Genomic DNA, 24,962 nt, shown 5'->3' with positions numbered 1-24,962 from the left:
ATAAATACAATAAATCTAAAAATGCATTACTAATTTAACTGAAAAATCTGCAGTAAAAATTCCTGGAAATAAATAAATAAGTAAGTAAGTAAGTAAGTAAGTAAATAAATAAATAAATAAATACAGCCTGTATCTATTGAGCAGATGAACTTGGCATTCACGAACGCTAGCCTTAAACAATTTTTCACATGAGTATAGTCAAATTATAAATCACAATAACCATTTAAGTATAAAATATTATATGGTACTAATTTAAGGTAACGAAAAGGAGAGCTATTAGTTACCAAACCAGAAAGAACTTAAATTGAACATCTATCTCTGACAAATTGCCATATCTTCATAAAAAAAGAGAAATAAACAGTAAAAATAGAAGATATAAATATGAAGAATATTCAACTGGTAGGTTTTTTTAGAATTAGAAGCCATTTGTGTTCACTGATTATATGATCATTTCATTTTTCATTCTTTTTCTCAAAAGATAAAGCATGAAATTACAGATACTGGCTTTTCCATAATGATCCACACTTTCACAACAGCTTGGTTTACACAATACAAAATAATTCACTTATGTTAGTCGATTAGGTCAAACAACTCTGTTCCATGAACCAAAAGTCTGCCAAGTTGTTTAATTGTATTAACCAGTTATTTACCTAAGAGTGATATATTTTGTGGACAGTAATTTCAAAAGTTATTTATGCTTATTTTACTTTTTAAAAAAGATTTCAATATTACATTTACTAATATAGTAAAATTAGTTCTCTGAGCACCAACTATATACTTTATACCAAATACAGTGTATACAAGATCATGTTACATCCTAATAATGTATTTATGAGATAAGCATTATTATACCTATGTGAATTAGAAAACTCAGCCTAAGATGATGAGGTCAGGGACACAAAGTCAGCAGTTAGTAAAGAGTCAGGACTTGGATTCAGGCACATTTCAGGAATACTGGTTTGTATGCTTTCCATAGATGATCTTAGAAATTTGCATATGTTTCTGTTAATAGGATTTTTAAAGACTATAAAGTTAGAAAATCCATTTGATAATTTTCCCAAAGAGGTGATGTATGTTGGCAATAAAAGTAAAAATATAATAATGAAAAGTTTAAGTTTTTATTCATTTTTTCCAGCCACTAAGTAAAAATCGTTTTTACAGAACAACATATATTTAGCCACTTAGCAGTGCCATAAAAGAAAAAAAGTGCCATGAACACTGGTAATTACTTACAATGAATGACATTATATTGTTATAGGAAGTCTTTAATTTAGAAGTAGATCTAAAATATTTTGTCACAGATATCTGGGAATATATAATTAAGATCTTTAAAAGAGAAAAACAAAATTAGTAATAATATAGGATTGCTTTTTTTGTAAAGGCAAGTATTCATTTCCTCCCTTATCTAAAAAATTTCACATTTTGAAATAATCAGTTTTATGGTAAATTGAAATGTAAAGCTTTTGTAATGTAATTATTTCATTTGCTGAATTATTTTAGCAGCACTTTTACTTGAAAAAAAAAATGGCTTGACAATTAGAGAGAAGGTCTTAACGAGTAATTGATTAATTCCAAGTTAATTATATTCCTTTTTTCCAAGAATATTTTACCTTCACTGAAGATGAATAATAGGAAGACCAGAAATAAGCATATTTAGGATCGTTAAAATTTTAAAAGGTTTGGCCAGGAAAGTTAAAAGACTATTTGAATAGCATTCCTACTTTTCATTTAAGAAATAAAATAATAACTCACTTGAAAACTGAATTGCAAATCCAGATTTGCTGATATAAAAATCTGTGTCAAACTGGATGGTGACTATGTTGAGAGTGCTATGGATTCCTTCAGGAATAAGAGATCCACTGATTTCCTTTAAGAGCATCTCATTTTCTGGGGGACCATCCCATACTCGGAGGATATCATGTGATGCTTCCGTATCAAAAGCAAGAAACTGTAGGCTGTGGGAGAACCATATATCTCTATTTAATTATCTCAAACATGGATTCAGTTTTAAATAAAAAGATATACCAGATATGCATCTTTAATTTTATTAGATATTTTTTATACTATCAGATAAAAAATGAATTAGGTAAACAGCATATATAACCTCAATACATGTTTCTTAAACAGAATAATTTATTTTTCTAGAATATGATTAAAAGTCTATCATATCACCTTTGTAAATTATAGAAATTTCAGATTTACAGTCTTTTCTATGCTCAGAATGTTTTAAAAACATTCTTATTTATTTTTGAGAGAGAGATACAGAGCGCGAGTGGGGGAGGGTCAGAGAGAGACACACACACAGAATTCAAAGCAGGCTCCAAGCTCTAAGCTGTCAGCACAGAGCCTACATGGGGCTCAAACCCACAAACCTTGAGATCATGAACTGAGCGGAAGTCAGATGCTTAACAGACTGAGCCACCCAGGTGCCGGGTGTGTTTGTGAATTTTAACTGTAGCCACAGTAGGTGACACTTATGGAGCATCTAGTACATGCTAGGCACTGTGCAAAATGCATTACGTAGATTTTCTTTGTTTAATGGTTATAATGACTTAATGAAGCAGGCACGTATTTGATCTCAATTCTATAAATGTGGCAAATGGATTTGAGGCAGGTTAAATAAAATTGGCCAAAGGGTGGCAGAGTCATGAATTGAACTCAAGTTTTCTGAATCCGTAGCATATATTTTTACCGATCTTTCAAGTTTGTTTTATCAGAATCAAATGAGGTTTATTCAAGGAATGCAAGAATGAGTTCATATTAAAAAAATCAATACATTTCATCACAATAATAGATATGAGGAAAAAATTACACAAACATTTCAATATATACAGAAAAAGTATTTTTTAAAAATTCAACATTATAATCATACCCAGCAATCTAAGAATAAAGAAGTTCCTTAATGTGAAAATTAATGTTTGCCCAACCCTACTCCCCCCAAAATGCATAAAAACCAAAAAAAAAAACACCTTTTTCACGTTAAATCTGCTTTATATCTAGCCTAGACATAATTATTGTCTGATATTTTTCGTGGCCAGGGCCAAAAATTAGAAATCCAGTTACAGCAACATGCTCCACTCTCTCTCTACATATATCACATCCGTGTTAGGTATGTGAAATGTCACAGCTTTAAATTTGTGTTGCAATTTAATATCCAATATTGTTCTTTAATTTAAAAAATTCCAGAATCCTGTTGAATTTATCATTTTTAAGTTTAGTAATTCTAATATTTAAATAAAACAACGTGTGATCTATACTAAAGAAAAATAGGCTGAGGGTTGATCTGGTGCAGTCTACTTTGAGTTCTGCAAATTCCCTTGCAGTAGTAATATATCTGTTCACATCAAACAATGCATGGAGTACACCTTTCGGCATGTTGATGAAGAATAATACTTGTTTTCCGTAACCACCTTCACTACCCAGAAGCCTGTCTGAAATTTTCTTTACATAAAACAGCAATTCTTAAATTTAAAGTCATTGTTTTGAGAGTGATAACACACCAACTAGCTCAAATTAGGTCTGAAGGGAGGATTTATTTTTGTTCATTTATTAACCTATTCCTTGTCATGATCACAGTAGTTAAACTAGGGTTTAGACAACGTGATAACTTTGGCAAGCTGGCTGGTGCTGTTTTAGGAGATGATAGTTCTGCCCTCGTCAAAGGGTCAATAATGTGAAGAATTGTGAGCCACCTAACTAAATTCATCTGGAAAGGGAAATCAAACACAGTTAACAGGGCAGAGAGCTGATGCTCCAGAGATATGCCTAAACCCAGGGAAGACAGGGAATTGTTACTGAGTCCCCTTCTGTTCTTATTCCTTCCAAACGTTCTTGATGCTGAATTTACAACGATGACAGCACAACTTTGTATCCCTATCAAAATGGTGGACTTAGTGTCTTGAATCACCAAGAATTGAAAGATTAAAGTCCTAAAGAAGCAGAAAACATTTCTCGATCTCTGTGGTCTATGAAAACTACGAATCTAGGGGTTATATGAACTACCACTGTGACAATAATCATACCCGTGAATACTTGTTATACTTTAAAGAGATGAAAACCAGGTTCTTCTTGGCCAAGGCTAAAGATATTGACAGACCTTGTTGTTTGATATTGTATATTGAGGCTGATCAGAAATTTCAGATTCCCCAGTAATTCTGAGAAAATAAAACCCATTTACCTGACAATGTTTCCTGGATCTACCTCAATCATCCACATGCAACGCAGATTATTGTCATATGGAAAGGGATAACCAGGAGATAAGATTCTTCCTGAAGATTCTCCTTTAAAACGACCTCCACATTCAGCTAAAATAATAATAATAATAATAATAATAATAATAATAATAAATGAAGCCACGATTTAATGCCAATCTTTGCAAAACAATCTACAAATTTCTCAAAAATGTATGTTTTTTCATCTTAAGGAAAATAAGGATTGACAATCCCTCTTCTTAAGACAATACATTTTGTATATACTTTCTCAGATTAATGTATTGATTGAAGCAATGATACACTAAAGAGTAAAACAATAAACTCTCAAGTTAGATCACATAAAAGATAATAAGCTAGGGAATAAAAAAAGGACACACTCAAACACTCTGAGTTTAGGCATTCAAAGATTTTAAGATGTGTTGTTACATAATGATAATTTAAAAAGGGGAAACAGATGGCAAGTTGCTCACTGCTCGTTGGTTGTAGGCTGAATAATTTATCATCGTGCTACCCCACCTCTGAGAAAAAACTAATCTTTACTGTGGTCCCTCAGGTCTTCTAAATTTCATTGTCCTTTTATTCCCCTTTAAATCACTCTAAACTCTTTCCTTTTTTAACCTCCCCAAAGTCAAAGTGGCATTTTTATTAGATTTCTCACTTCAGTAAAATCTAGTTTAATTTAATGAGTCCTTAAATTTTATAAAACTCATCAAATCAAAAGTGTAGATATTGTTATACAATATTTTTTAAAAATCTTTTGGGGGATTACCTCTCCATTTGAATGCTATTTAATATATGGGGATGTCTGTAGAGGTTTTATTTCAGTAAACAGATAATCTAGAAAGAATCCTCTGTACTGGAGATGACAGAAAATAAGTATTGCAGTTAGTATATTGTTCTACATCTCTAACCCCAGAAACAAGGATAACACTGTGTAATACATCATACATTTGAAAATTCTCCAGATTATTTCCTACCAAAAAATAAACAAAAACAAAAAAAAAATTTACTTTTTGCTTAAATATTTGAAGGCGCTCCTATATTTGTTTTTCTTGTTCTCTGCACTGTTTTGATCTTACTTACATTCAATCACTGACTTAATCTTCTTGGTTTTGTTTTGGAAGAGACCTAATGGCAATTGAATTTAATGGTTCACAATGTATAGGCCCTATTCCTATAGGTAAATTTATTTCACAGATTTTACATATTCTATTTTACCACATTGTGATGATTAGTTTTACGTGTAAACTTGGTTAGGCTATAGTACCCAGGTATTTAATCAAACACTAGTGTTGATATGAAAGTATTTTAAAGATTTTTTTTAATGTTTATTTATTTTTGAGACAGAGAAAGACAGAGCATGAATGGGGGAGGGTCAGAGAGAGAGGGAGACACAGAATCTGAAACAGGCTCCAGGCTCTGAGCTGTCAGCACAGAGCCCGACGCGGGGCTCGAACTCACAGACCGTGAGATCATGACCTGAGCTGAAGTCGGACGCCTAACCGACTGAGCCATCCAGGCGCCCCATATATGAAAGTATTTTATAGATGTGGTTAATGTCTACAATCAGTTGGTGTTAATTAAAAGAAGTTATCCTTGATAATGTGGATAGCCCTCATCTAGTCAATGGGAAGACCTTATGAGCAAAAAATAAGTGTTTTGGAAAAAAAGAAATTCTCCCACACAACTGCAGAGTTGACCTCTGCCTGCATTTCCAGCCTTTTGACTTTCCCTATGTATTTTGGACTTGTCATCTCCCACAACTGCATGAGTCAATTCCTCAAAATAAATAAATCTCTTAGATAGATAGATAGATAGATAGATAGATAGACACTTAGATACAAATACATATAGATAGATCAATCTAGATTTAGATATCCTATTCATTCTCTTTCACTGGAGAATGTTGACTGATACACTCACAGAGGACTAAGCAACTTGATTTTGTATGGCAATGTTAATTTATAAGAACAAATTTGTTATTTTTTTAAGTAAATGAGATACCAGTATTTAAGATATTGCCATCACTTATTTAGATTTTTTCTCATTTTTTAACAAAAATTGTGTTGGATAACCTTCAACTATGTAACTATATCAATTCATTATTACATTATTTCTTTATAATTATCACTTTTATGGCATACACTTACTATGAGAACAGATTTTAGACTTTATTCCTCCAGATTAATTTTTAATCAATTAAAGGTCAAATTGGGGTTTTGTGTACTACGCTGTATGTTGAAATTTAACAGAGTTCTTTTTTCTCCATATTTCTTTTCTACAAACATTACCTGTCATTTTGACTTCAAATGAGCCAGTGTGATATGCCATAACACTACAGCTCATATTTAAGAGAAGACTTATATTTGCAGTATAAAAATGAAATAGTGCTTAAAGAAGGTATATAGGTTAAATCCTCTGGCTATGGTATTTCAAAAATTATTTGTTTGATCCATGTATAAGCTTCAGAAACATAATTATCTAGAAATAATCCATACAATTGCGAGAAAGTTTCTTATTTGACAGAGGCAAAGTGAGCACAAAAAATTAGGATGCTAGACCAGGTGGTAAGGCTATTAATTGTTGCCAGTAGAGAACACGATCTAAAATAGAATCTCCTCTTCTGTTATCATAGTAATCACCGGCACAACATGCCATGTGTCCAACTGTCTTCAGCTGTTATTCCTGTCTATCCATCATTAAAAGGAAAAACAATATATAAGTTTACCCTTCTCATGAAATCTTGAACAGTATCAAGCCACTAAGTTTTGACTCAGGAAATTTGTAAATATGAAGTGCACCGATTTGTTACAAACAAAATTAATTCTGATCACGAACCAAATGTCCTTCCATTTACATAAAGTCTTTTAAAAAGTGAAGAATGTCTTTAGCTTGGTTCAACACATATAGAAAATATATTATTTTAAGTATATCTGGTTTCTGATTTTAATTTTAAGGACAGCATGGAAAATCAGTATTTACAAGTTTATAGTTTTGTGCAATTATAATCCTTAATGCTTTTCTGAATATATTTCATATTCACATCAAAGAATACAACCTTAGAATTAGTGCTACATTTTCTCATTACTAACGCCAGTGGGCTGACTGTTGGTCATATTCCAGAATCCCAAGCTTTGTTAATTTAGGTTGATTAGTATTTAGATATTATCCTCGTAATCTATCCAAAATCAGATGTCATCTGAAAAGAAAGGACTATGATTGCATTTTGGTTAGATAAAAACATGTTTGCTTCCTACGTGAATCAATGTTTGAATAAACCAACAGAGGTCTTGTGGCATCAAAAAACACAGTGCAATTAGTTGCAAGGCCTTTAAAGACTGGAATTTCATTTTTCTATTTGCATTCTAGTAGGTTTTGTGGAGATTCCTATGTTAACCGTATCAACTAACAAAGATACAAATTCGGAAGGTTTAAGTTTCCAAACTCATCAAATTATATACATTAAATATGTGCTGCAGTATTAAGATATCAGTTATACCTTAATAAAGCTGTGATTTTTTTTTAATTTAGGTCAATTTTATTCATGTGGGCCTGAGGCAGAATGGATTTGTGCTTCTACAAATACCAGCAAGAAGTAAGAATGGCTGAAGAGTAACGAGTGTTTGCTCCCTATTTAAGGAGTCAGTGTTTTCTTAAAATGTTTCCTTTTGTCGTTCTGGTATTCCAGCCTGGGACCTATTTGGTCTTTGGAGCAGAACAAAACAAAAGAAAACAACAAGAAAACAGACATCTTTGTCAACACATTTCTGTCTACCTTCCTACTCACACAAACCCAGTCATTCATTAATTGATCTATAAGATGGTACTAGTCCTCCAGTCGTGCAGTGAGAGAAAATGATCTATATACACAATAACATATACCTTATGTTATTGTGTCTCCCTTGCCTCTTTTTATTGAAATTGATTAGTTATGCTACATACACATAAGAAAAGCCCATGTACTTCCTCAAATTTTTGAAAATCTATATACATATATAAAGAAAACCTTTGAAGTTTTTGAGAATACATTTATTGTTTTTTAATCTACCTTGATACCGGGACAGGTGCTCATTTTATTAAAACAAACCTAGTCAATGTGATTCCATAAATATGTACGACAAGTCTTAACATATTTTTATAGTGAGTTAAATTTTGTATCAAGATAGGAGAAAGAATGACTTGATACAAAAAAATGTACTCATCGACAAACTTATGAAAACGACGCTTTCACTTTCCATTAATTTCCTCCAACAAATTTGAGCTATGAGTTCATTAACTTCATGATTTAAGCTGTGAGCTGTGCGTGAACAGATAAAATCACTTGAAAAGGGACAGCGTATTTGGATAGCACTCCCAAAGAAATATTTATGAAAATATAAGAGTATCTTACCAATACAGGAAGGCAGAGGATAGTCCCATGCCCTTCTCTCCCCTGTCATGCATTTGAGAAGGCTACTCCCGTGGAGAGTATAGCCTGGATTGCATCCATAAATAATAGTGCTCCCGGCAAAGTGGCCTTGGTCACTGATCTTGTATCCAAATTGTGGAATACCAGGATCCTCACAGTGTGAAAGTTCAAAACCTGTGATAAGGATACAGAGTCATTAAAGGCAACATTTAACAGGAAGATTTAAAATTATACCAACAGTCTTTGATTATTTTTAGTATAATTACATACCTTTTCCTACTTGTATTACTCTTACAATATTCAATTTTGATAGTATATATACAGCATCCATAAAGTTATTTTCTTGAAAATTGGAATTTGTTGTAATTTGATTGGTTGATTGTAATTCTGATGTTTATCAGTGATACCCCATGGGCTGTATAACTATACCGTGGCTTGTAGCACTAAGCCTCTCGCTTACTTCAAGTGAATTGCGGCTAATAATAAATTCTGACCAATGTGACTACTAGAGTCATGTCATCAAAATTTTTAAATTTTGACAAAACATGTCCAATAATTGTCCAATTCACAGATATGTCCACTGCAAATATAACTGTAGATTGCTTTACTTTGATAGCATTAGAAGACAATGATAGTCTCATATTGAAAACATAGTTTTTCGAGACATAATAATAGTATTCAGCTTTAAGAACTCGGAATCTTTATATCCTGCCCCCCTCCAAAATGTATAGCTTTCAGAAATTCTCACAAGAAAACAAAAACAAATCGAAGCAGCGTGTTATTCTGTGGTACAAAGAAACTACGTTTGTGTTCAGCAGATTTGGGCTTTCTGCATGAATTTTGCTGGAAACTTTATTTCCTGAGATAAGAGTAGCACTGGAGAAGTTAATTTACAACTACTCGTACCAGGAGTGAGAGAACGCCAGAGAGCTTTACCTGACTCCAGAGGACGTTTGTGTTTGCACCAAGGGGGAGAACGAGATGACTTACAAACATCTCTAGGTTATAAAAACTGGAGACATAGGCTAATCTGGCTCTTAGAGAAATGTATTTACATTCTGAGGCTAAAAAAAAAAGAGAACTCAAGATCCTTTCCATCCCATCTCCAAGCAGCAAAGTTCTTTCTTCCTGCTTTCAGGAGAGGAAGGCAAGATAGCTGCCTTAAGCATGTCCATTTTTCCTCATGCCTTGTCACTGGCCACCCATGCAGATTTTTCCATCTGCTTTCCACCATGTTACTACAGGGGTAAGGAGTAGGTCAGAAGTGTGCGGGACATACCGATATTATTATTATATTATTTAAATAACAATTATTAATCTGTTTAGATCCAGAAGATCTTGTGTCCATATGCAGAATAAAGTCAACAAAAGTGAATATTAAAAACAACAGTCAGCACAGTTCACTATTAAGAGCCTGAAAGAACTGGAAAAGGATACCTCATAATATAAATTAAACACGATAGTAGCAATCAAAATCTAGGCTCCTTAGCCATAGAGTTCTTGTCTTTAATGTTTTACCAAGTGTATAAATATAAGATAAATGATAGAGTGAATGTACCAAAGATAACTAGGTGCTATTTACATCAGTTATAGCTTCCTAAACTAGAGGACTATACAGAGTATTCCAGTTAGCCTTATGAGATAGGAAAACCTGTGACTTCAAGACAAATAATGCTGGAGAAAAAAAAATGTTATGTGTATAAATCATAGGATAATCAAAAAGCAGTCTCTGTCTCCTTTATAGGCACAGATCCTTGACCAAATTAATCTAGATTTGAACTAGAACAACAACAACAACAAAAGCATGCATTATCTCATATATGTCAAATCACTAATTTGCATCATTGACTTCCTAGAATGTCAAAACATACATTAAATCACTAGAATTTGCACATATCCAAGTACTAAATACATATTGTAACTTCAGCATTTTGAGGGATACATTATCTATCAGAGGAAGGAGCCCTTCCTACTCTCTTCTATGGGGTATTAACAATTTTTTCTCCTGTTAATGCAGAGAAATACTTTACACATTTTAATTAATTTACAATCATTTGCTTCTTTTCTTTGTTTTTCTATAGAGTGGAATTATTTCAATTTTCCCCTTTCCCACAATGACTTCCCAGCATAAATCTTGGCACACGGCAGATGTGTAATAATTTCTATGGATGGATGTGGATTATTAGAGGCAATTATCTCAAGGAGATAACTGAGGAAGAAACTAAAATAATGCTGATGAGAAACTGAAGTTTATGAAACAATTAAAAAAATCTTCAGGAATTTCCCTTATGGATCAATTTGTGACAGCTCTGTTTGGGTGAAAATATGTTAAAATAAAGCAAATATAAATGGCATCAGAAAAAGAGCCCAACAACAAGTCAGAAGTCACTAACTCAAATCGTGACATAAATGAGATATAAAGATACACGGTCAAGCAAGCCAGTCTTTCAGACATAGAAACGGAAATGGTAGAAGTAGCAACTTCACATTTTCAGGACACATTACTTTGCATGAATCTGCATACTTAATACTACATTTAAAGTGTTCTTGCTCAAAAATTACAAGTTTGCGTGCCTTCTACCAGACATAATATTCAGTTTATCATTCAAAATGCAGCCACTTCTGAGTTTTACCGTATATCATTTATCAAAATAAAAATGGAAATCAAGCTCTCTTTTCAAGGTTCATTACCAAATTCATCCTTCCTTAATTTGAATGTTCTGTAAATGTGGTTGGCAATTGCTGGTGATGAGGTAAAATGGAGATATTCTTTGTAAATTAAGATAATTTATAATACTTTGCATTGTAGATGAAAATGCACATGGACAATACTATATAAGCTACAAAGCACAACATAATTTAGTCCAATTTGGTGGAATTATTGTTGCCTATTCATAAATATTCAGATCTGTCTTATCTTTATGGAAACATTCAGCTGCCAGTCTTTTCATTGAAAAGCTCAAATACTTGAAACTGACAATTAAATAAAGATGTGTATGAAAAATCATATATGCTATAAATATTCACCATTCCTTGTGAAATTTGATACTCTGATGAAATGAAAATTTCTAGAGCACAAAATGAACTGAAAATCCCCATTACCTAAATCCTTTTGACTTAATGAATAACTTCAACAGAGATTTAATTCCTTTCCTGCTACTATGTAGTATAAGGATTTCTAATTTATTTTTAAGTTGTTATTGGAAACCTACAAAAGACTACAAAGGATAACATAACTTCACCATCTGACTCTATCAGATTCTACTATCATAGTAGCTTCAGATAAAAATTAATATTATTTCAGATTAATATTCATGTTGATTCATACCTTCTCAACCACTTTCAGATTTTCCCTACCAAGAGCTAGTAAATATTCTGAATTAATGTATTCTTCTCATACCTTCTCATACCTCATATATTTATATATGTATATTTTATATTGTATTTATTTATTTTGAGAGAGGGAGAGGGAGAGCATGCATGTGCATGAGTAGGGGAGGGGCAGAGAGAGAGAGGCAGAGAATCTCAAGCAGGCTCTGCACGCTGCTAGTGCAGAGCCCCATGTGGGGTTCTATCCCATGTACCGTGAGATTATGACCTGAGCCAAAATCAAGAGTCGGACCCTCAAACAACTGAGGCACCCAGGCGCCCCCTATTTTCATCACATATCTATATGTCTATGAACACTATATAGAATGTTTTGCAAGTTATTTATACACTTTATAAACTATGAAATTATTTTAAAAATTCTTCTGAAACTATTTTTGCCAACATTGTGTTTTTATCTTTACACACACACACACACACACACGCACACACACACATACATTTTATTCATTTTAACTACTCTGTGGTATTTCATTAGAAACTTACTACAAAATTGATTTATTTATTTTCTAACTGATGAACTTTTACATTGTTTCCCATTATTCCCTGCTACAAAAAGGCTATACTTTTTGTCTCCTTTTGCACAAATGTAAGCGTTACTATAGGGCATGTACCACGTAGGGATGCAGAGCTCACTTTGCCCTAAAGAATGCATCAAAATCTGCTAATCTGCTATTCAACTTCTTCCTTGATCTACTGAGAGATGAATAGTTTAATTCCTACCTCCACATAATTTCTATTCCATTTGATTATGAACAACAGCTGTGTATTCACATGGGGGAATGTCATATGGTCAGTAAAAGAGTACAAATAATACAATAAGGCAGATGGCTTAGAAATATAAATGGTATTTGAAAACTCACTCTTTGAATATAAGTCAGCATTTTTGATGGCACTTAAAACGAGATCTTTATACGCTTTATTTTTTTGAAACTCAGTTAAAATGTAAATATGTTTTTAATATTCTAAAAGTTACCTTATAGAGTATTTCATGGTGAATTAAGGTATGTTAATTGCATAGACTAAAAGTAAACACCGTCAAATTGTTAAATAAAAAGGGAGATAGATTGTTAATAAGAGAACTGAGAAAGCATGCTAGCTAAATACAGTTGAGGATGACATCTGAAACTAAAAACATTAATTCAAGTTTAAATAATAATGCAAGGAGACAAAGATCATTCTATCATAATTTTAATCTCTATAGAATTCTTTGGTGAATTTGGTTCATAATATTTAGTGGAATCTTTAAGAATTATACTTAATGTTTGATTAGTAAATTCTACTTAGGCCATGAATATTGCAAGAAAAAGTCTTATTTTAGAATTCTTTATATTCATACGAAGATGTGTACAAAACATAATGTCAACGTTGTCACTTTAAAATTCGCAAGCAGGAAAGAGTCCACAGTCACAGTCACCCATGGCAACTATGACAATCCTCTTTGATTCAGAGATGACAAAGAATATAATAGGAGGGATGCCTGGGTGGCTCAGTCAGTTGAGCATCTGACTCTTGATTTTGGCTCAGGTCATGATTCCAGGGTTGTGGAATTGAATCCCACATCTGGCTCCACACAGCGTGGAGTATGCTTGAGAGTCTCTCTCTCTTTCTCTCTCTGGCTCTCTGTCTCTCTGTCTCTCTGTCTCTCTGTCTCACTTTTTCTACCCCTCTCCCCTGCTCGTGCTCACTCTCTCTTTCTTTCTAAATTAAAAAAAAATATGTTTTTAATTTAAAAAGAAAGAATGTAATAGGAATAAAGAGAACAAAGTTTTTTTTTGTTTTTTTTTTTTTTTTAACGTTTATTTATTTTTGAGACAGAGACAGAGCATGAACGGGGGAGGGGCAGAGAGAGAGGGAGACACAGAATTGGAAACAGGCTCCAGGCTCTGAGCCATCAGCCCAGAGCCTGACGCGGGGCTCGAACTCACGGACCGCGAGATCGTGACCTGGCTGAAGTCGGACGCTTAACCGACTGCGCCACCCAGGCGCCCCAAGAGAACAAAGTTTTATATGACTACACATTCCATTTTTTTCATGCGTCAAACTAATTTAAAAAAATGGCACACATGTATTTCTTACTCGTCAAACTCTAGGAAACATCAAACTTTGAAACCACAATCTTATACGAATGCTGTAAGAAGATAATCCTTACAGTTTTGAGGAATAGAAGTTAAACACTTAAATAAGCAAAGGTTTGTGGAAATGATTGCTATGTATTTCCAACTGAAAGAAAGGAGATATGGTAAAGAATTCTTTTTTTTTTAATTGTCATTGCTCTAAATCCTATGTATAAAGTTCTGAGTAGAAAACACATTACTCACAGACTTTCCTATATTTTAATCTGTTGGGCATGAAAAAGTGAGTGATATTTTTAAATGTGCTAGTTTGTGTCTTGCACATCATATATTTGTACATCATTCTGGGATGATGAGATCCAGCTTTGCCTGAATATTAATTTTTAACCATCAGCCACTTGGTATTTGGCCAAATGTATGGTTGGTGCATTCTAGACATATGTAGGAATGGAATTTTACTAAATATTGCCAAATTACCCTCCCAGGTGACTTTACCAACTTGCATTCCCTAAAGTTAAAAGAACAAATTGCCATCAGCACTTAGTATTACAGAGCTTTTTAATTTTTAGTAACCTTATGAATGTGTAATAACATATTATTTGGGGTTTAATTTTTCTCAATTTCTATTAGGAATTTTTTTTTGTTTGCTTTCTGACTACTTGAGGTTTCTTTACCACGAAACTTTCTTTTAGACTATTCTCTTTCTTATTAATTTGAAGGATTCTTTCCTATAGAGTTTATATTTTTTTGTTACATATATTGTTAGTATCTCCTAGAAATGTCTCATCTTTTTACTTTATGGTGTGTTTTGCTATAGAGGTACTCAAAAACTACTTGATGACTGGGGATTGATCGGGAAAATAGAAGCCACTTAGTTTGAATTGCTAGGATTCCATACAAGAAATTAGACGGAAAATATAAGAAATGCAGACGCAGGGAAGGTCAGAAGACCACTGCTGGCTTTCAGGAAGTCCTGGAGTTCCCACATTCCCGCCTGCGGATGCTAGTGGAAAATAATAGCTTCTCCACTGATGCCACCTCTCAGCTCTCACAGGACTGGCTTTAATTGGCAGGATCTAAGTAGAGACCTTCACTGGCAAGAGTTGTCAGGTTTTTAGTCCCTACACTTCAGGGAAGCACTTACAAGGGCAGAGATGCTCCTATTGACAGATTTTTGCTTGTATATCTTGTTTTGGACATCTTACTCCACCTCAAAGACGTAGCTTTAAGGTCTAGGCTACTCTTTTCTTTTCCCTAAATATTTTAATGTTTTGAGACCCACATATAATATTGCCTATGTAAATGACGGATAAGAAATATTTCTTTAATATTTTAGTTAGAATACTTTATACTACATAATGCAGCATTAGTCAGTACTTCCTTTATTACCTGGTTAATTTCAAGATTTAAACCGCAAAAGAAATGCCAAATACATCTGTTAAGTGGTCTAGAGGACAAAGAACCACACGGAGTAACTTTGCTGCTTCCTTGTAATTTACTTATTCTCTACTTGCATTTGCAGTCAATATATTATATCCAGAGAATAAAGTTAGAGTTAATAAATCATCTGATTATTTTTCATGACTAGCACTGCCAACAACATACTGGCAATTGTATTGAACATTTTAAATAAGGATAATTTATTATATATTTATAAGGTTAGTGCACAGAAAAGGTGTCACAAATTAGCTAATGCCCATCTTTAGTTTGAATATAAAATTTGAAATGGGCATGTTCCATGTGGATTTATGAATCATTTCAGGCAACATGACTGAGAGGCTAAAAGGGTCCAAATATATAGCTGAACTTTTCCCTTGGGATAATGAACATTTCTCCAATGGGCTTTTTAGTAAATTAAATGTACAGAGGTGATAACCAGAGGACATCTGAGCCCAGAGGTAGTGCCTAATGGCTGGGCATCATGGACATTTACCGGATCAGCTTTTGAGAAGACAATGTTATAATCCATCAAAAAGGTGTGATTTAGCTCTGTAATGGATGGTTGTTTAAAATACCCAATTACTTTCCACTGAATTAAAGTGGGATAATTACAAATGAAGAGAGCTAAAAGAATCTGTAATGAAGCATAACTTCAAGAAATAAAGTTTAAATACTACACATACTGCATTAAAGATACTAGGTCTAAGTTACTCCCCGACTGTAAGGGTAGCCAACAAGAAAGCATTCAGATTCTCAGGCATAAAGTGACAAAAGTGTTTTTGGAAAGAATTGCATTTACTTTTAAAAACATTTGCTTTCTTCGTGATTATATAATGAATGGACAGTTGGAATAAAATGTACCTTAAAAAGGTCTTTTCTAAAATATTTCCTCATTTTTATCTCAGCCAAATGTGTTTCTCTGTACTCAAAGCTGGAAATAACCAGGCAACCACACAAGTCAACAAAATGGATAATAGAAAGATAGAGAGTGACTACTGTGACCTAGGATACCTGTCATTATAAGGGTGGTCACCAAAGGCCTGTTTATGCTAACACTAGAATTGTGAGGAGACAGGCAAGTGGGATTAATCTGAATTGGATTATCTTCTGTATTTGCCTTGAATGTGCTTCACATGATCTTTCTAGTCTCTGTGCCTGTCTTCATCCTATTCTTTGCCCAGAATACTCTCTACCATTTCTTTTTTTGACCTGCCAATCCAACCTAAAAAACTACCTCATTCATGAATCCTTACTTGATCTGCCCTAGAGTCAACTGACTCCTTTCCTGTCTCCAGTTCTCTCGATGCGGAGCCTGGGGATTCCTCTGTATCACAAAGGGTTCTCTCAGATGTTTCAGAGAAAAAGTGTGGATAATTCTAAGGAGGAACATAACACAGAATGGCAGGGTGGAGTTAGATTGAGAAATAGATTCTTATACAAAAACATGGTCTTTTACATTCTTTTCTCATGTTTGGGCATCTTAGCAAATTCTTTTATGATCGTAAATTAGTAACTGCCTCTAAGAAGTTTATGAATATTTAAAATATGTGCCCTAGTAGAATCTTCTTCTATAACACAAAAGCATTTTTATAAAATCAGTATTCAGACCACATATGAATTTACCAAGAATATGTAAAAAACATGCGATTGAACTAAACTGACTGTAGACATTATGAGAGGAAATGGCCCCTGAAGAACTATGCACAATATGTTTGTAAAAAAGTATAACCACAGTAGAGTGTGATAGCTGCTATATTAGTTGCAAATATAAACTACTGCAAAAGGCATGTTAAAAAGTCGGCTAACTCTGGCTGAAGGAAGGTAAGTAGCAGTGGGGAAATATTGAAGAGGAGTCTTAGCTCGAAGGCTCAGTTGATGATTCAGGTTGGGGCATACCAATAATTGTTAACCTGGAAGAGAAAGCAGCCTATGGCTGGAAATTAAAATACATTTGGAGGATGGGCACAAGTTTCTGTCAAAGCTAGGATATCTGTGGTTAACTATTAAGATCATTGTAGATATGTAGAAAGACCACCACTGTAAAAAACCAGAAGTAATCCTTAAGAACAAATACAATAAATAATAGCCGTGTTACTAGTTCCAGGAGCCTTCCCAGCAGAAGGGCTCAGAACACAGCTGTCAATTCAGAAAATCATAGGACCCTTCACTGACCTGGTGATATCCAGAGACAACTTGGAAATAGGCGTATATACATTTTAGTTTAGTTCAGAGACTGAAAAGTATTTATACGTATATATTTATGCTTTTAAAAGAATAACTGCTTTTCTATTCTCTTCCCAATTCTATAGCTTTCCATCTTCATAGAGACACACATTCTATAATGAAAAACTAGAGTCATTAAGAAGAGTGACTTCAAATATTTGCTTTTTAAGATCTCTCTTTCTGACATCTAGTAGCTCATACCAATGAGAATAAAGTCAATGATTTTATTCATTCCAGACACTTAAGCAACCCACACAGTTTTAAATGCAGGTACGTCCTACAATGTCCAGTATCTTTGCATTAGTAATCTCAAGTTACAAAGAATTTAAATATCCAAAAAGGAAATCTAGTTTCTTTTTTTTCCCTGTGACACCCATTAACATTTTAGACAAGGAGAAATGCAAAATGATGCAGAGCAAAGAAAGATCATTATGTAAACATTGAGCCATATCTTGAAAAATGTCAGCATCTTTGTTAGAAAACAGAGAAAGGAAAAGAGAAAAGCAGATTAAAAAATGTGCCCTTCTGAGCAGATTGCACCAATTATATTCGAGCAATAATTCTCAATATTATTACTTTTAATATATCACCTGGTAATATCTGTAAACACAGTTTGCTTGGATTTTCATTTGTCTTTGGAAGTACTTCATAAAAAACTGCATTGTGCACAATAGTTCTCAGGATTCAGAAACATGAATTGAACATTCATTTTGTTAATTTATGTTTTGATACCCTATTGGTGTAACAATTCTAGCACAGGTAGAAAAAAGCCTTGAAATAAACAGGGAGCAAGAGTAATCTCTTAGTTATACGCACCAGATTTTTTAATACAATTTTAATGTGATATACTCTCTTGTCTCCTACTTCTCATATCATTAGGAAAGAATATTTTCACAAATAATAATTTGATTCAAATTCCCTTTAGGATCCCGTGTGAGTATCTTTCATGGTGTAACCTTTTTAATTTCCTAATTTCTGTAATAGTTTCGATTAATCTTATTTCTTGAGAAAATTTATAGAAGTCATCAGATTTTTTTCAAATATCTAAAAGTAAAGATTTCTGAATGTTTCTGTTTTATTTTGCTAAATTAAATGAGTATTCTGACCTTCCAAGAACTAATTTGATCTGATAGATTATACAGTTGTTAAACACACAGCTAGTAACCACCGCAGGCTTATATGTGATTTACTTTCTTAGTGTACTGTCTTATAGAGTAGGAACTCAATAAATATATTACTTGAATATAATTTATTGTTGATAGATGCAATTAGTCTATTTCTTATATTATGGTACTGGTATAAAATAAATTCATTTAATTCATATAAAATATGGATGTAACCCACCAACCTTTGAACTTCTACTTAATTGTTAGAATAGCCAATTGGAGTATAATGCAATAGTTCCATATGAATTTATTTTTAATAAAGCAATTCAACACATAAGCAAAACAAAATAAAACCTTAACTCTAATGTAAACTCATCAGAAACCATCCAGTTATCATTAATGACTATCCAACTATAACTAGCACACATAGGTTGTGTGAATTTTGCAAACACTGAATTTCCATCTATTAAAAAAATAAGAAATAAGTATTTATTAAATATCAAACTTGGAGAATATTGCTATTTTAAAAATACATAAATAAATAAGCCCAAAGTCACAAATTACTTAACCATTCTTAACCTTACTTGTTTCAACTGTGAAATTGCAACAGTTAGAATACCTGTAATTTATGGAATTGTTTTTAGGGCCAAATAAAATTACATATATTGAAGGTCATTCTAAACTTCAAATTCTTGATCAAATGTTGGATATTACATCACCTGGTATATTATAATTGTTTAATAAATACTCAGCATCAGTGTTTGGCCTTTGTTTTCTTTTTTCTTTTTCTTCCAAAATACTTACTGGTATAGACAAGTTGAAAACCTTCATCTGTCCCTTCAGAATCAGAATTGAATTCTAGCCAGAGCTGATTTGAAGTGCTGCTAAGAGTCAAGCCTCGCATGGACGCACCAGTAAATGCACCTAGTAGATGAGTCGTTTTATCTTTTCCATCATAAATCTGCAAAATATTTATAATTAAAATGTAAATGTGCTAATAATAACCAACTCAAATCATTTATGAAGAAGAGGAAATTATTATACTCTTCCTAAATCAGGTCACTACATGCTCCCCAAGGACAATCACATATATTAATTCCTACATATATCAAGTTAAGAAGGTTGGAATCCACATGGATACTTTTAAAATTCCAAGCTAGTAGACCTTAAGTAACACTTGAACTCATATTATATAAATTTAGCTCTTATTATCAAAATAATGCTTTTTTATGGTAGACATTTAAAACTGAGAATACCAAAGGGGGTCTGGGTGGCTCAGTCAGTTAAGCGTCAGACTTCGGCTCAGGTCATGATCTCATGGTTCGTGAGTTTGATCCTTGCATCAAGCTCTGTGCTGACAGATCAGAGCCTGGAGCCTGTTTCAGATTCTGTGTCTTCCTTTCTCTCTGCCCCTCCCCTGCTCACACTCTGTCTCTGTCTCTGTCTCTCTCTCTCTCTCAAAAATAAATAAACATTAAAAACATTTAAATTGAGATTACCCAGAGGCTCTTGGGTGGCTCAATCGATTAAGCGCGTGACTCTTAATTTCGGCTTAGGTCATGATCTCACCACTCATGAGTTGGAGCCCTACATCAGGTTTTGCACTGGCAGCGGGGAGCCTGCTTGGGATTCTCTTGCTCCTTCTCTCTCTGCCCCTCCCCTACTCACTTTCTTTATCTTTCTCTCTCAAAATAAATAAATAAACTTTAAAAATAAGTAAATAAAATTGAGAATACCGACAGAAAGCCTGGTTTCCAAGGCTGGTTGGGTGTTTTTCTGCAACTTGCTCAAGGTTAGCCAAATGCTTATTTTTCTGATAACATAATTAATGTAAAAAAATGCTTGTTTCTTTTGCAATTTCTCTCATTTATTCATCTCCTTGAACTTAATCCATTTTTGACACGTAAAAAAATATTAAATGAGTACCAAATGCTTTTAGAAACTAATTTAACATGACGAAATATGCAAAACAAAATCGATAAGCTCTCAAACGTCCCCACGTAATTCCCATTCTTCTGAAGGTATAACTTCTCATTGTATTCTAATTTGCTTTTCTTTTATCAGTGCATTCTAGACATCTCTCAGGGTCAGTAGATACAGATTCTGCCTTTTGAGAGCTGAGTAACAGTTCACACAGTGACATTACCACAACGATCATTCCCATCTTAATAAGTTCAATTTTTTCGTTACCAAGAGCAATGCTGAAATAAACAACCTTTTACATATAACTTCACATTTTTTGATACTTGTATATTTTCATAAGGAAGTTTTCCATATATGAGATTTCTGAACTAAAATATTCATGTATAGCAGATTATTTCCAAAAGGTATAGACATTACATGAAAAGTTTACCGACATCGCATGTTACCATTCTTTTGCCCATAAGGCAGGTATTTACAATGATGTATTAATTCTCCATTTACCTAAGGGAGTGAAAGTTGGTTACTGACCAATCTTATTCCATAATATTTAGTTCGAAGGTTGAATAAATGGTAATGAAGAGAAAAAGTTGAGAGATGCTGTTCAAAGTTACTTATCTCCTGCCTGAAACTGCTTTACTTTTAACCTGGTATTAGTGTAAAAATTGTGTTGCTGAACTCCTAATCCAGTTAACTTCCCAAGCACCAGTGTTCCTCGGAAATGGTATTCATTATGTTCATGTCATGTAAGAGATAACATTTAGATGGTACACAATGGAACTTTTTATTATTATCGTATTAACCTGCATGATAGACTTTTCTTGGGCTAGATTGTTTGGCTTAATTTGGTAATACTTATAATGTTTTCTATAATTTATAAATGAAAACTCATGTATAATATAAATTTTTTCTTCAAATTATCTTTTTCAGGTTTTAATTTATGTTAACTTAATAAATTGGGAAATTTTCACTGTATTTCTAATATCTGGATTATTCAAATAAAATTATTCCATTTTTTTATTGACAGGCTCAAGATTTTTTCAACTCAAGGAAATGTCTTTGAGTTTTATTTAATTACTCCTTGCCTATATGATCTTTTTATTTTCTGCCTAGAATGCCTATTATTTGTGTATTAAGTCTCCAAAACTGTATTGTGAGTCTCTTGTATTTCCTCTTCTCATCCATCTTTCCCTCTGTATTATAGAGAATGTTCCACGGGATCTTCCACATGAACAATTAGATTTTCAGCAGTAACTAATACTCTCTTTTTAGGTCTTCTATTAAAATGGTAAATTTTAAAAGAATTTTTTAAAGTTTATTTATTTATTTTCAGAGAGAGAGAGAGCATGGGTGGGGAGGGGCAGAAAGGGAGAGCGAGAATCCCAAGGAGGCTCTGCACTGTCAGCACAGAGCCCAATGTGGGGCTTGAACTCGCGAACCGTGAGATCATGACCTGAGCTGAAATCAAGAGTTGTACACTTAAACAACTGAGGCACCCAGGTGCCCCTAAAATTGTAAATTTTAAAATCATTTGTCAAATTCTAGAAAGCTCTCCTCTCTCTCCCTCTCTCTCTCTCTCTGTCTTTCACTCTCTCCACTTATTGCATTAGCTTAAGATTTTTCAAAAATTTTAAATTTATTTTCAAATTTCTCTTAATGCTTCCACAGTTTGAATTTAATGTATGCTACCAGTTCCATGCATTTAGTTTGGTCTTTCTTCCCTCCAGTTACCGAATTTCCCTTAACCACATGTGTATGTATCTTTACTTATTTATGTTTATGTTTCCTTATTGGTACAGGGTTTAAGTGTTATAAAGACTACATGTAAAAATTTTATTTAACATGCTATACAAATGGAGTTTTGTTTATGTCTCCTAGTGTCCTCTTCTAACCACATTACCCTATGTGTTTTCTGCACAGAAATTCTGAAGTCTCTATTGCCAGGACCTTCCTGCTCTTTCCCTTATTTATTGTATTAGCACAGAGAGAGAGGTAGAAATAGAGAGAGAAAGAAAGTGGAGACTGAGTTCAAGCCAATACGGTCATGGAAGTCCTAACAGAAAACATTTTATTGGTCTCTTCCTTCTTTTAAAATGTGTTCACAGTGAACTAACAACAACAATAACAACAAAAGTGTGTTGACTGTTTGAAGAGTATCTGAGTACCCCTAGATAGAGGGCTGCATGGACAAATTTCCTAAAATTATACAGAAGTACCTTGAAATCCCTGGTAGAACTTACCAGACAAATACATTTCTGCTTTAGTTATCAGCAAGAAGTTATTTGTCTTCAATGAAGCTGAACCAAACGTGGTTTGTTGGCTCAAGAATGTTTGTTGTTTGATTACCTAAGAGCCAACTTTTCATCTCTTAAGAATGGTGGTCACTAGTGATAATTCAGACACAAGGAAACACACTTTTGTGTCTGTGAGCTTCAAACGTTCAATCTTCTCAGAAATCTGTTTCTGACTCGTATATAGTAACTCGTATATAATATAGTTCCTAAAGCCTGTGTGTAGAGCTATACATCCACAACCAAACCATTTAACCAGCATCCAGTGGGTCTTATTTGTGGTTAACATTGCCTAGGTAACCCCAAAGAATATTTTCCTCTTGTTTCTCTTTTCACCATCATGTCATTTCATTCTTATGCTAAATATAAATAATTGTTTCTTGGATTCGCCTAGTTCTGCTTTTAAGTGTGGATGCACTGTAAAAACTTCATATGTCAAACAGCCAAATAAAGGGAAAATATACATTAAGCAATAAATCAATGCAGACAAGTAAACAGAAATTACTTCTTGAACATTATTTTATTTTTTATTTATTTAAAAGTCCCTTCTAATGTTTTTCTCAAATTTTCAGTAGTAACAAAAAAAAGTTGACTCATTGGAGAAACCCTTACTTTACACATGGAAATCATTCTGATATAGTATCATTTTAAAAAGTAACCAGATAATTAATTCAACTCATATTTAGTTCCATGTACTGTGTTAGGTGCTAGGAATAAAAAAATAATAATAAGATATAATTAAATTTTTTTTAACTGAGCCACCCAGGCACCCCAATCATTCTTAAACTGAAGGAGATGTAAAAGATATTGTCTGTCCCAAGAGAGACAATTACATTGGAGGCCAGTGTCATACTTTTTTTCTTTTTCAAAAGAAACTGTCTTTAAGATATAATTTTAAAAGCAATTATTGAAAGAAAAGGGATTAAAAGAGTTAATACTAATATAGATATATATGTATCTTAAGCCTAGCAGGGAGGGTCTAATTCAGCACCAAAACTCACTGCAGTTTATTAAACAATGTAAAGTCAAAAGGTAGAAAACATCACTATAATCATAAAAGTAAAATGAAGTGTGATAATTCAGTTATGAAATTTTGGAAGCATGCATAAAGTTATTAAATCAAGATGAAAAGCAAGTGTTACTTGGCAAGGATTTAAAAAAAGAAGAGTTTTATAGTAATGATAAAGCCAATGTTATTTGACTTGTAAATAAAGTACTTTAAATGTATTCAAACATGTATATGGAAACAAAGGCAACACAAAATGACAAAGCAGTGTAGGCAAAGACAAATTACCTTGTAAATAAACATGGATGTAAGTATATAAATTTAAAAAAATGTACATTTCATTTAAAAGTAAATTTACGGTACAGAGTGATTTTATTGGATCTTATCAGAACCCATAGAAATTTTATTTGAGATCATTACTTCACATATTTCTGTTCTGATTAAGATCAGGATCTTTAAGTATGCTTTTATTTGTTTGGGCATATTTTCTTTTTCCTTCTTTTAAGATTGTTATTATTATCATTATTATTATTATTTTTAGCATATGTCTTAATATCTATTTTTTCAAAAATTGAAAAAGCTATAAAAAGAATAAGATAACTATATAATATTATATGTTTTGTGTTGGGAGAAGATTCTGGTGTTCCCCATAGAAATATTCTGTTACTTAGCACCTAATTCAGATAACAAAGACTTATTTAATGTCAAATGTAGAAGTTCAAACTGATTTAAGAATTAATATCATGAAAGGCATTGAGGTCTTTTGTAACATTAATGAAACTCTTTGATGAGGCTCTAATTTGTCAAATGGTTGCCATTAATCTGGTAGTCTTATAATAGAAGAGACTAGAACTTAATGTTGACATGTTTCAGTTATCAAACCTTTTATAATAGA

General features: G+C 33.1%; 1 protein-coding gene across 1 annotated transcript in view; it reads right to left on the bottom strand.

Moving 5' to 3' along the window:
• The window catches only part of CSMD3 (CUB and Sushi multiple domains 3), a 1,276,067-nt gene that overhangs the window by 313,139 nt on the left and 937,966 nt on the right, over positions 1 to 24,962 (bottom strand). The window contains 4 exon segments of the mRNA XM_030304305.1: positions 1,753 to 1,955; positions 4,178 to 4,304; positions 8,602 to 8,793; positions 19,655 to 19,811. Of these exon segments, the coding sequence (XP_030160165.1) occupies positions 1,753 to 1,955; positions 4,178 to 4,304; positions 8,602 to 8,793; positions 19,655 to 19,811 (679 nt within the window).

Source organism: Lynx canadensis, chromosome F2 (assembly GCF_007474595.2).
Source record: "Lynx canadensis isolate LIC74 chromosome F2, mLynCan4.pri.v2, whole genome shotgun sequence".
NCBI classification, from domain to species: domain Eukaryota; kingdom Metazoa; phylum Chordata; class Mammalia; order Carnivora; family Felidae; genus Lynx; species Lynx canadensis.
The sequence above is the reverse complement of the archived record's forward strand: the minus strand, read 5'-3'. Positions and strand labels throughout refer to the sequence as shown.